The sequence below is a fragment of the Diospyros lotus genome, chromosome 2 (genome assembly GCF_014633365.1).
Source record: "Diospyros lotus cultivar Yz01 chromosome 2, ASM1463336v1, whole genome shotgun sequence".
In the NCBI taxonomy this organism is placed as follows: Eukaryota; Viridiplantae; Streptophyta; class Magnoliopsida; order Ericales; family Ebenaceae; genus Diospyros; species Diospyros lotus.
In genome coordinates, this window is record NC_068339.1 from 40645137 (window position 1) to 40658207 (window position 13071).

Here is a 13071-nt window from a genome sequence, read left to right on the forward strand (position 1 = left end):
ATCCTATAGACACTCCCAACTTAATTATGTTTGCTCCTTATAGTGCGTGCCCGCATAGTTTATTGTCAATTGGAGGGTTGCGCCTGCAATATTTCTTGTCAATTTTGTGGACTCCCTATTGCTCACATAGCTTGGATTTCCCTGCATCTTTTAGTCGTAGCCAAACATACTACGAGTAAGGGGCAACTTCCCAAGTTTAATTAGGAAGAACACGTTACGTTTTAGGCGTAAGGTTTGTAATTTTTTTCAAAATTATCCCTCTTGAGTTTGGAAAAATAAATGCATTTTTGATGTAAGATTTGTAACACTTTTCAAAATTGCCCCCTCCCCCAAGTTTGAAAAAACTGCAAATAAGGTATAATGTTTGTAAATGTTTAAAAACTGCCCCCTATATAGGATATATGAATCAATTAGTAGAAGAATAATAAATAACTAAAAGGAGAAAATAGTGACTTATTATGTACCATTTTAAATGTTATAATCAAAACTTAGTTACTTGTGATACATAATTTTAATTAATTATAAATTTAGTACTAGCTATGTGAATTTTACTACTAATTAGTTGATATTTTTTAAATTATACTTAAGAATTTATAGACAAATTTCTTAAGAAAAGTAATGATAAACGAACAATTGTACGGCTTTAAATCTCGTGATTAAGATGATAAAATTTTTTTTTATAAAAAAGGCATATGATTGAGAGCTAAAAATAATTAAAAGATTTTCCTACTCATCTTTCATTGAAGATTAAAATTTTAAATTGTTGTACAAATAAGCAAAATAATACACATAGAAATACTTCCAAAATAGACTTTGTTAGTCTTTACCATTATCCTTAAAAACTTGTCCCGCTAAGGGATGGGCCACAGTATTCTTCCTATACAGTTTTTGTATGCCTTTACCCAAATTCAACAATTGTTATTGGGTATATTAGTCTTGGTTAAGCAGTAATCTTTTAAAAGGTGGTTGCTTGTGATAGTATGGTATCAGAGTTGACCTGTTGGTCCAGCAGTGGTGGGGGCTGTGCAATGGAAACACTGCACGCCAAAGAGGGGACGGCGTGTGTTACTGTAGTGTGCCGAATTCCACATCGGTCCACCAAGAGGGAAAGAGCAATTTATTGCAGCTACTGAACAACAATTCCCAAGTTCATATACCAATTAACACTACATTTCAAACTAAAAATCAGAAAAGAAAGTGAATAGTCGGCCGGCGGGCGGCCGTTGTTATGCATGCAGAAATGAATAATTGTAGGCCACTGAGTATCGGAATTGGAGGCCAATTATTCAGACTTCTTCAGGACAGTGAATTCCTCCAGTTGCGCGGCGTCCTTCCTCGCGACGCCGGCTTCGTCTTCTTCGCATCCATGGGTGTTTGCTGGCCAGATTCTCCATCAGTACCCTTCTCCGCCGCACCGCTTCTCTGCGCCGACATTCCCAGCTTCTTCCAGCTGAAGAACGAGATCCCTGATCTCTTCTTGTCAATGAGCCTCTCCATCTGCCTCTGCATGGCTATGCACTGGCTTTCCAGCCGCACCACGTCCTCTCTCAGCCTTTTGATCTCCATCTGCTGAGCCGTCACTTCGCGCTTCGACAGGCACCGCCCCGGCTGGTCAAACCCCACGGTGGGACTCCTCGTCCGGCTGAATGACCCGCTCCAATCGAATTGTCGGTTGAGCTTCGATTGCTCGGACAAGAGAACCCGGATCACCGCCCGGACGGGCAGCCGCTCGTTTTGAGCGGCGTGGACAGAGGCCTCTGGTGAGAGCTTTTGGCTGTCCATCAGCCTGCAAAGGCCCTTTCTTTCTTGCTTCGACAATCCCGGATGCACCTTTAACATAAAAAACAAAAATATCAATGCCCCCACCACAAGTTCTCACTTAAAGCATTGTTAGCCAAAGTATTATACTTAAAATCTCCTTATACTATCGATATTGTAGATTGTTGTGATAAATGATTCAAAATAAATTGATAAATGTTATGTTCTTTGTTGATTCGGTGTAATCGCGTTGTACTCTATTTGATATAGTGGATTGACTAGGGACTAAAACCTCCTGCTATGATTATGATCCATTTACGGATCTGAACACGTATATCGTGTGGTCTAATTTGTGTTGTGTTTTTGGTGTGAATGGCTTATTTCAGATTCGATTTCTTGGATTGGTTTTTGATTTCGTTTTTGGCTAGTTGTATCGATTGTGGGATTAACAAGTGGTATCAGAGTCACTATAAGGCGAGCCAAGTAGCCACCAAAAATCGATATCGTGCTGAACACAACAAAGATCGTAAGTCGATCTTGAAATCTCTCTCAGTAAGAATAATATTCTTTGTGCCCTAACTCTCTGTTTGTGTGTTTTTCATTTATAGTCCATTCTATTCTGTTAGGGTTTCCTTTTCTGTTATTTTCTTCTTCTTCTTTGTATTTCCTTGCAAAGATCCGTAGGATCATTCAGATATGGCTCCTTCGAAGTTGAAAGTCGAGAAATTCGAAGGCCACGATGATTTTGAAATGTGGCAGAAGAAAATGAAGGCAATCTTAGTTCAACACCAGTGCTTAAAGGCACTGGTCGTTGAACCAAAAGATAAGAAAAAAGCCACAACTTCCTAGGAAAGTCAAGAAATGTATGAGTTGGCTTATAACCTTCTCATCCTTAACCTGGCTGACAACGTCTTGAGACAGGTAAATGAGGAGGGGTCGATAAGGCTGCGAAGATATAGACTAAACTGGAATCTCTTTACATGACTAAGACCTTGTCAAATAAAATTTATTTGAAAGAAAAATTGTTTGATTTTAAAATGAATTTCTCTAAATCTTTAGAAAAAAACGTAGATGACTTTAATGTTATCACTATAGGTTTGGCTAATATTGATGAGAAAATATCAAATGAGAATCAAGCCATAATTCTTTTAAATTCTCTACAAGAAGCTCATAGGGATTTAAAAATTGCAATTAAATATGGTAGAACCTCATTGTCTTAAAGGATGTATTATCCGCATTTAGATCTAGAGATCTTGAACTTAAAAAGGAAAAGAAAGTAAACAATGCAGAAGGTCTGAATGTAAAGGAAAAACCAAAAAAGAAATCAAAACCTAGAGGTAGAAGTGTAACAAGGAGTCGGTCAAAACATAAAAGAACAAGTAGGGGGTCCTCAAGAATAATAGCATGTTGGTATTGCAATAAGGAATGTCACTTAAAGAAACAGTGTCGAAAAGGGAGTTCTTAGAGTAATTAAAGGGTCAATGGTAGTCCTAACAGGTTTTCTTAAGCAAGGGTAATATGTCATGCAAGGGGAGACCATTATGGGAAATGTAGTTGTCTCATCTTATGTGGATGATGACACTAAAATATGGCATAGGAGGCTAGGCCATATAGGTATGAAAAGTTTACAAAAGTTAAGTAACCAGGGTATTCTAGATCCTAAGACAATAAATAACTTAGATTTATCTGAGACGTGTTATGAGCAAATCTCACAGGTTACAATTTGCACCATCTGCTCATAGGACTAGGAGTATCATAGAATATATCCACTTTGATCTTTGGGGTTCTCCCCAAGTCCCATATTCTTTATCAGAAGCCCAATACTTCTTTTCCTTCATAGATAATTATTTTAGGAAAGTATGGGTTTATTTTCTTAAGCATAAGAGTGAGGCTTTTGAAAAATTTAAGGAGTGAGACTTTTGTAGAACACCAATATGGGAAAAGAATTAAAACCTTAAGAACTGATAATGGTCTGAAATTCTATAATCATGAATTTACAAATTATTGCAAATATGTAGGAATTGCAAGGCATAGGACATGTAGTGAAACCCCACAACAAAATGGAATTGATGAAAGAATGAATAGGACTATCCTGAACAAAGTTAGATGTTTGTTAAAAGACTCTAAACTCCCTAAAAAAATTTGGGCTGAAGTAGTGTCTATTGCATGTTATCAAATAAATAAATCTCCCTTATCAACCATTAACTTTAAAACTCCAGAACATCTGTGGACTGGAAAGTTATCTATCTTAGATCACATGAAACCCTTTGGGTGTATAGGGTATGTGCATAAGAAATGAGGCAAGTCAGACCCTAGAGTAAAGAAAATTGTGTTTTTAAGGTATCCTCAGAGGGTTAAAGGCTACAAATTGTGGCTGATAGATGAAAAAAATGTTGTCATCAGTAGAGACATAGTATTCAAGGAATCAAAATACTATGTGCCAAGTCAGGTGAAAAATGGTAAGGAAAATCAAACTGATAGTTTTCAATTTGAGACAGAAAATGATTGCTCTAAGGATCACATAGAAGATTCAAATGATGAAAGTTCACAACCCTATAGTAACCTAGAGATTATTTAGTCTCAATTAGATAATAACATTCCTGAGGTTACTGAATTTGAATCTGGAACTAAATATAACTCTGATTTGAGTGATTATCTCTTATCTATGGACAGGATTAGGAGAGAGGTAAAACCTCATGTAAGGTATGCTCATACAGATATCATAGCCTATGCCCTAAATATAAGAGATTCTATAGAGCTTGAAGAGTCAGTAAGTTACCAAGATGCCTGTGCAAGTAAGGATAAAATCCACTAGTTAAAGGCAATGAGAAAAAAGATAGACTCTCTCAAGAAGAATAAAACCTGATCTCTTATAAAAAGACCTAAAGATCAAAAGGTCGTAGATTGTAAGTGGATTTTTAAGAGAAAACTAGAAATACCAGGAGTAGAACCACCTAGATTTAAAGTAAGGGTAGTTGCTATGGGGTATTCCCAAATGGAAGGCATAGACTATCATGAAGTATTCTCTCCTATGATTAAACACACCTCCACAAAATTAGTCTTGGCCCTAGTAGCCCTATATGATTTAGAGCTAGAACAACTAGATGTCAAGACTACTTTCTTGCGTCAAGACTACTTTCTTGCATGGAAACCTAGAAGAAATTATTTATACGGATGAGCTTATAGGTTTTGTAGAAAAAGGGAAAGAAAAGCTAGTTTATTTGCTGCAAAGGTCATTGTATGGCCTTAAGCAATATCCCCGACAATGGTATAAGAGGTTTGATGAGTTTATGCTCGGGAAAAATTACACTAGATGTAATTTTGACCATTGTGCTTATTTTAAACAACTTAAGGGGAAGTTGTATATATATCTCCTAATATATGTGGATGGCATGCTCATAGCATGTACGGATAAGGAGGAAATAAGTAAATTGATCCAAGCCCTTAGATTTGAATTTGAAATGAAATCTCTAGGTGCAGCAAAGCGTATACTTGGAATTAATATTAAAAGGGATGGAGAGAAAGGTATATTAACCTTGAATCAATCCGATTACTTAAAGAAGGTGGTGGATTTATTTGATATGCAAGAATGTAAAGCAGTGTCTATTCCTATCTCTCGTCATTTTAAGCTAAGTGCTGTGAAAGGTAATTTACCTAAGGAATAAGAGAAGTACAATGGATTATGGGTTTTCATGATGGGTATGACCATGTAGGAATCAAATTCTTCTCCTAGATCCGCTGCCAATTGTGAACAAGGCTTATTCGATGGTGTTAAAAGTGGAGGCTTAAAGGCAAGTGTTCTCCTCCTTTACAGAATCAATAGAGGGCTCTGCAATGTTTGCTAAGCTTTATAATCCTAAGCAAGATTCAAAGGGAAAAAGGACAACAAAAGGCTATTGTGTATATTGCAAAAATGATGGACACACGAGAGATTAGTGTTTCAAGCTTGTTAGTTATCCAGATTGGTACAAAGGGAACAGGAACAGAAAACCTAATAAGAGCTTGGCAGCTAGCTTCAACACAATAACAGAGGACATCTTATCAAATGGGAAACATGCCCTAGATCATAAGTTTACTATTAAAGATCTAGGTTTTGTGAAATATTTTATGTGAATTAAGGTTGCACGATCATCTACAAGCACTTTTCTATCTTAGCATAAGTTCATTATGGATGTTGTCAAAGATGTAGGTCTTCAAGATGCTAAAGCATCTCATTTTCCTTTATCTAAGGGGTTACACTTACTTCCTAATCTTGGTGGACTTCTATTTAATCCTGATCCATATCGTCGTCTGGTTGGTCGTCAATTTTACTCGCCCTAATATCTATTATGCACTTCAACATCTCAGTCAATTCATGTCCACTCTACGACCTCACCTCAACGCAATGTTACAGGTGGTTAAATACCTTAAGGGTACTACCACTACCGAGCTCTTTTACCCAGTTATCAATGATCTTACCCTTTAGGCCTTTTGTGGTGCAAATTGGGCCTCTTACCCTCACACACGTAGGTCTTTAACTAGTTTTTGTATTTTTCTTAGGGGTGCTCTCATTTCATGGAAAACTAAGAAACAATCCATTGTTTCTTGTTCCTCTGTAGAAGTAGAGTATCATGGTGCAACTGTTTGTGAGTTACTCTGGATCTCTTATCTACTTCGTGATTTTTGATGTTTTACTCTTGTATTTAGTTTTGATGATGAAAAACAAACAAATGGTTTTGATCCCCAAGTCATAAGTCAAGTTTATTTTTTTGAACAAAAATCAATTTCAAGTGCTTGGTTAAAATGAAAACCAAAATAATTTATGATTTTCTATATTAGTTGGAGATTTGCAAAGTCAAGTATTTAGTCTTAAAAGAATCTCCTAAAATGATTTTCAAATTAGTTTTGAAGTTGTTGGTCAACATAGAGTTAAAATTGTTCTAAGGCAAAAGACCAACTAGAACATAAATGTGTTTAATGAAAAATATGAAAAATCATTTATGTTAATCTCATATTTCGAAATAAACTTTTCATATTTTGAAACATGCATGAAAGGTTTTGGCCCGAAATTCAAATGTTTGAAAAATCCTTCAATTCATGCATCATGTTTCGAAACTCCTTTTGATAAGGTTTCAATATTTTTCTAAGTCTGAAAGGTTAATTCCTTATAAGGAGACATATAAGAAAATATTTTCTTTTTAGAAAACTATCTCCCGGTATTTCAATAGCTAATATCCATTGGTGTTAAAATGATTTTTAATGATTCTTTCAAAAAAAATATAAAGTGTATATTTTAGAGGTAGTAAAATTGCAAAATCTTAAGTTTGTACTAAAATCTAAATTCTACTTTCTTATTGTTATGAATTTTGATTTTCTAGATATTTTTATTGAATCCAAATTGGGAGTACTTTCTTATTTACATTTATGTATTAAAGTAAATGGAAGGTAAAATATAAATAAAATAAAATGAGCTCACCCCCTCTTGGGGGTATTTTCTTATTGCACAAGGAACTGTTGACAATCTCAAATGATCTGTCGACCAGATTTTGAATTTTTACTAATCTGTCGACCGTTGCCTTGTATCTGTCGACCGTTGTCTTGTATCTGTCGACCATTTGTATCGTAAAAACCCCCAACAGCTAGTTTTTCCACTCACCTAAAGTGGTTTTTCCACTACCAACGATAAGATTCGTAAATGAGCTCTCATGGCACTATAAATACAAGACAAATGGGTGATTCAAATCAACCAAGAGAGATCATTACAAGCTTACAAGTGTTTATTCTTTAAGAGCTTCATTATTTCATTTGTGCTTCATTTTTCTCTCTAAAAGTTTTGATTATCATTTGTATTATCTCATTCAAACCTTATATTTATATTGAGAGATCTTGTAACTAAGAGTGTCTACTCTTAGATCCTTTCCTTTTGTATTGTTCTTGATTTTCCTAGTTTGTTGTGCTACAGGACATGCTTATTGAAGCAAAGGGTTGAAATTCCTAGTTTGGTGTTAGAGAGTTTGCTTGTCTAAGCAAGAGATTGTAAATTTCTAACTTGTTGCTAGAGGGTCTATTCGAAGAGATAAAAGGTTTTTAGTGGATTAGTTAAAAAATCCTTAGTGAGGAGTTAAAGTAATGGATTAGGCTTGATTTAGACCGAACCACTATATATTGTTGTGTCTCTTCTTTGCTTGTGTTTTTCCTTTCGTTTATTGTTCCAAGCATTTCAATAATCCTCATTTGCACTAAAATCTTATTTTTCATTAAAATGATTTTCAAGTTCAATCAATTTTTTAAAACAACCCAATTCATCTCCTCTTGAGTATTAGTGTCTTTACTATTCAAATCTAACAATTTTGAGCTCACCCCCTCTTGAGTATTAGTGTCATTGCTATTCAAATCTAACAATTTTGAGCTCAATCTTTCCCTTCTTGTGTCACTACATTGCGACAATCAAGCAATCATAGGCATTGCAGCTAATCATGTCTTCCATGAAAGCACCAAGCATGTGGATCTCGATTGCCACATTGTTCGTGAATATATGCAAAAGGGTTTTATTCAACTAGTTCATGTTTCATCTAGTTCCCAGCTTGCTAATGTTTTAACTAAGCCCCTGGGCTCTCTACAGCATCATTCTTTTGCTCCCAAGTTGGGGTTGTTCGATTCCCAGCCTCCAACTTGGGGAAGAAGAGGTGTGGATACTACTCATTGTATATATATCGTGCTGTTATTTATCTCACTTACCTCACAATAATATTAGTTTTGTTGTATCTAAGTTGTTGAAGTGTATTGTAGTGTTAGTTTTCATAACTGACGTATATAAATACTCTATAACTAAATTTTTAGTGAATGAGATTGTTCTTTCTTCCAAATTCATTGTATTCTTTCTTCTAATCCATTGTATTGCGTGTACATGAATACCATGGTTAATTTCTAGTTTTCTCATATATTAATTAAATTGGGCATAGACATAATTAGGGTTGGCAATGGTTCGGTTTGGTTTCGATTTTTGCCAAAACCAAAACCAAACCAAACTTAAATTACTAAAACCAAAACCAAACCATTACCCATTTGGTTTTAAAAATTTAAAACCATAACCAAACCATTCGGTTTCGATTTAACCATGGTTTTTTTAGTTTAATCCATATCAACAAACAAAGACAAATAGTATTCATAAAAATTTTTGATAATTTCACAACAAACAAAGATAAATTCTAATAAAGTTACCTTATTCTTGCATAAAGTTACAAAACTTATTGGATATAAAATCACATTTCCAAACCTACAATTGTTAAGATCAATAAAATAATATGTGCATAATTAAATTGTAATTTAAGCTAAAAAAAATTAGCTACGAAAGTTAATACCTTCATCAACAATATTAATATATTTTTCGTAAATTGATGCATATCCATCTGAAATGAATGAGCCAACTCTATCTAACAAAATTATAAATATAAAAAATAAATTAATATGAAGAGAGATGAGGTAGAGAGCGAGAGGCAACGAGGGTGAGAGAGATCGAGGGCGAGCGAGAGCAAGAGGGGTCGAGCCCTAGCGAGAGCAAGAGAGATCTAGCGGGGTGAGTGAGAGCAAGAGAGATGCTGAGAGCGAGGGCGATTGGCGAGCTCGCCCGGAGGAGCAAGAGAAATGAGGTAGAAAGGGTGAGAAAGATTGAGGGTAAGTGAGAGCAGGGGCCGAGCCCTAACGAGAGCAAGAGAGATCTAGCGAGGGCGAGCGAGAGCAAGAGACATGCAGAGAGCAAGGGCGAGAGCGGGCGAACGAGCAAGAGGCATCGAGGGTGAAAGAGAGTGAGAGTGAGGTTGAGAGAGGAAGGAAAAGAGAAGGGGATAAGAGTTTGCAAGCAAGGCAATTGGGCTGGGGTGGGCTAGCCTCAGGTGGGCGGGGTTGTATATAATATATATTATATATATATATTTAATTTGGCTCGATTCGGTTACCCACCATTCGGTTCGATTTCGGTTCGGATTTTGATTTGGTTTTAGTGAAAACCATAACCAAACCATATCCATTGAAACAATGTTCGATTTTTTCCCAAATCAAACTATTATCCAGTCAAACGATTTTTAATCACATTAACTGATTCGATTTTGCTTCAATTCCCCACGATTTCAATTACAATTGCCATCCCTAGACATAATTGTCTTCTTCTCCACATGGGTGATGACAAGCGAGACAAAGGAGAAAAGAACAGTAATTAATGTGGCAGTGGCAGTGCTTCGTTAACGTTGTCAGGGTAGGGGGACGCTTGAGGCCAAAGCATGTTTAATAGGCACTGCCCCATCCGTATCTGTCATCTACGTACGTACCCACTTGAGGCTATTTTAAGGTGAAGAATGGAATAATGGTGACAACTCAAGATATCTCTCTTCCTAGTTTGCATGATATATACTCACACTCATGTCCCCATTGTTAATTTGGTGTCAGAATTGAAATCCTAAATTTTCAGAACAAGTTTTCGTTTATGAATATAACTTGGGATCTTGGCTATATTATTTGATTTCCTAAATTTAACCAAAGATATTGCTCATGTGTTGTAGTTTGTGTTAAGGGTATACAAAATTTTAGTCCAAATTAACCAGTTAATTTGGGTCCAGCTTAATTTTCTTAAATATTTGGTTAATAATTCTTTTTAACTAATTTTGTGTTGGTACCCAAATTGATGAATTTCTTTAAATATACTTTTGGATTGAAATGTTAAAACAATTTACATAAATTTTGTATTGTTTGAACTAAATTAAACCATAATTTGATTTGATTTAGAATGAAAATGACTTACTTGGAGATAGGTATCAATGGCTCTGTATAAACCATCATTGGTAGAGCGCGCATGCGCCGGAAGAGCTCCGGCGAGGGCAATAAATTCCGGCAACCCCAAATTGGAGTCAGTGGCGGCTTCCGCCAGGTAGCAGTCCACCAGCTTCGCAACCTTAACGAGCGCCGCACCGCCTCTCACGGCTTCGTCCAAACTCACAAACCGCTTCACCAGCCGCAGCACCAGCTCCACGTCCAGTAACGTCCCGCAAGTGTGGCTGAACGACGGTATGATCAGGTCATCCAACGACGCCTGGTCCAGCTGCCATGAAATCCTCTTCTCCAGCTCCGCCCGGTAAGCCGGCTCGGTGCCGACCATGTTCGCAACGCGCAGCAGCCGCAGGAGGAAGCTGCAGGCGATGGAGTCTCGCTCCGGCGGTAGAACTCCCACCAGGGTCTCCACGAAGAACCTTGTTAAAAGTAAAAATGATAATAATATAAAATATAAAATTAATATTTTTTTTACGACGGTATCACTGTTTAGGCTAATTATGAATAAAATAATAAAAAAATTAAATGTTAAACTTAATAAGAGCATAAATATATTAAATGTTCCTATTGATAAAAATTAAAATTTATTTTTGATAATGTTAAACTTAATTATGTTCAACAATTCAACAAACCTCTTCTTCATCCAGGAAGCCGTCACGCTCTCCGGCGACTCTTCGTAGTCGGCAGCGGCGAAGTCCTTCTCGGCCTCCTCACCAGTGGACAGGTCCGGGAGCCATTTACTGGCGTAGTGGGTGATGATTGAGCCAATTAGGTCGGGACGAACGCCTTTCGCCTTGATGACCGAGAGATTCTTGACGAAATAGTCCATGTCCAGGATGCACGCGTCGTCGAACCAGCAATCCGCCGGCAGCTTGTAGGGCTCTGCAGACAGGGCCATCTTCTTCATCTTGTTAGCATTCATTATCACTTGCGAAATTAAAAGTGTAAATTGTAAAGGAAAAGTATGTACTGTATACATACCACACATTATCAAGGCGTTTCCTGGGCCTGCGTATTGACGAGAATGCCCCGAGAAAATTCTGGTTTCCGGGAAAATCAATCAGAGAAAACGGACGGGCGGTGTGGGAAATGGGCGATATCTTCTATCCGTTAGGAGCTTGGAAGAGAGAAGACAACTGCAATTAATGCACAATATTCTACTCCAATGAGGCATGGTGAGCTATGTTATCTATTCTCAAGCGTATGGAACAAAACCAATTATAGCAGCATAGTAGAATGAAAGTGACTTGAAACCCACATATGGCGTTGTGTCCCCGAGTCCTGTGTCCTGCATGGTTATTGAGCACAAAGAACCGAGAGCAATTAATCCACCATTCTCGCTCGCAGTGGCGACAGTGGAATTTGTACAGGGACTTTCATCAAACAGTTGGTGGGTGCGAAGGTGGATGATGGAGTGGATGGATACGTCCAATCGATTCGAAAGGGATGAGAGAACAGATGGGATATTGTGGTAGATGCCAAATCACAGCTGCACCTCGTGACCCCCACCATGATTGCCCTTTTGTTCTGTTGCGAACAACCAGGAGGTTTCCCTCTTCATTCCTAGCTTCCAATACCATCGTCGTCATCTTCAGCCATTGATAGGGTTGAAATGTTTTATAATCGACTGAATTAATAATTGAATAGTCAATGTCAATTAAAGTTTTAGCTTTTTAAGTTCACGTGTGACCAAAATTAACAATCCTAGAAACTATTAATGTAAAATTAATTAATCTTTATAAACATCACAAATCCACACTTAAAAATGTTAATTAAAATGATATTTAAATTTATAAATCCAAATAATGCACTCGATGCCTTCATGACAGACTATCAACGTAAATTATTAGATCACCGACACAATCAGTATAATCAAAGACCAGTACTACAAATTAAACCCTAACCATATCTTGAATTAATGAGTTAAATTGCCAACTAATGTCGTGTTAATTTTACGTGGAGGACAGCTCAGGTCAAGTTCATGGCAAAGCTCAAGTCTAGTCCAATGTAGAGTCCATATATTAATCCTAGATCTGACTTGTTGGGAGCAAGCTCAAATTACATTTAAGATTTGACTCGTTAAGAGGTGGCTGTCCAAATCTAGCTATATATCAAAGTTTCACTCTCTAACTTTAACCTCTTTTCTCTTCTTAGATCATTTTCTATTCCATGACAACTTGCCTTATGCCCTTAGTATTGACTTCAACATAAGAAGCGAGAGATGATCGTAGGTAGTTTTAACCCCTTGTTTTGCATGGTTGGTAAAAAGATTTGTCTATTTCAACCGTCGCAACATTTTTTGTCAATTTAAATGACAATGGTGCAAATTTCAACATCATCGACGCATGCCAATCTATGAAAACTCATAATTATTTTTCTCATTGTCCCTTTTTGCACAAAGAAACGGGCAAGAATGACAAGAGAATCGAACTTGATCGGCTAGGTGCATTCTAAGAGCATGTCTATCACCAGGTGATGGAAGGATCTCACAAGTGCTCAATCGAAACAATTTTG

At 36.9% G+C, this 13071-nt stretch overlaps 1 protein-coding gene across 4 annotated transcripts; it reads right to left on the reverse strand.

The window, feature by feature from the left end:
* Nucleotides 1-1102: 1102 nt before the first annotated feature.
* Nucleotides 1103-12135, reverse strand: LOC127793771 (root phototropism protein 3-like). 4 transcript variants are annotated; one of them, XM_052324481.1, is made up of 5 exons: nucleotides 11816-12135; nucleotides 11539-11693; nucleotides 11190-11455; nucleotides 10532-10976; nucleotides 1103-1830 (listed from the first exon to the last, which is right to left on the reverse strand). In XM_052324481.1, the coding sequence occupies exons 3-5, from the start codon at nucleotides 11453-11455 to the stop codon at nucleotides 1297-1299; spliced, it is 1245 nt and encodes a 414-aa protein (XP_052180441.1). In that variant the 5' UTR covers nucleotides 11539-11693; nucleotides 11816-12135; the 3' UTR covers nucleotides 1103-1296. The 4 variants fall into 4 exon arrangements, with proteins under 4 accessions (XP_052180441.1, XP_052180443.1, XP_052180442.1 ...); XM_052324483.1 differs by having other exon boundaries at nucleotides 11190-11439; nucleotides 11816-12134; XM_052324482.1 differs by lacking the exon at nucleotides 11816-12135 and having other exon boundaries at nucleotides 11539-11801.
* Between the last annotated feature and the right edge of the window lie 936 nt (nucleotides 12136-13071).

Coding starts and splice junctions, on each gene's coding strand:
- LOC127793771 (XM_052324480.1), bottom strand. CDS start 11,479: ATGAATGCTAACAAGATGAAGAAGATGGCCCTGTCTGCAGAGCCCTAC. Junction 10,977..11,189: donor GCTTCCTGGATGAAGAAGAG/GTTTGTTGAATT, acceptor ACTTTTAACAAG/GTTCTTCGTGGAGACCCTGG. Junction 1,831..10,531: donor CCATTGATACCTATCTCCAA/GTAAGTCATTTT, acceptor TTTATGTTAAAG/GTGCATCCGGGATTGTCGAA.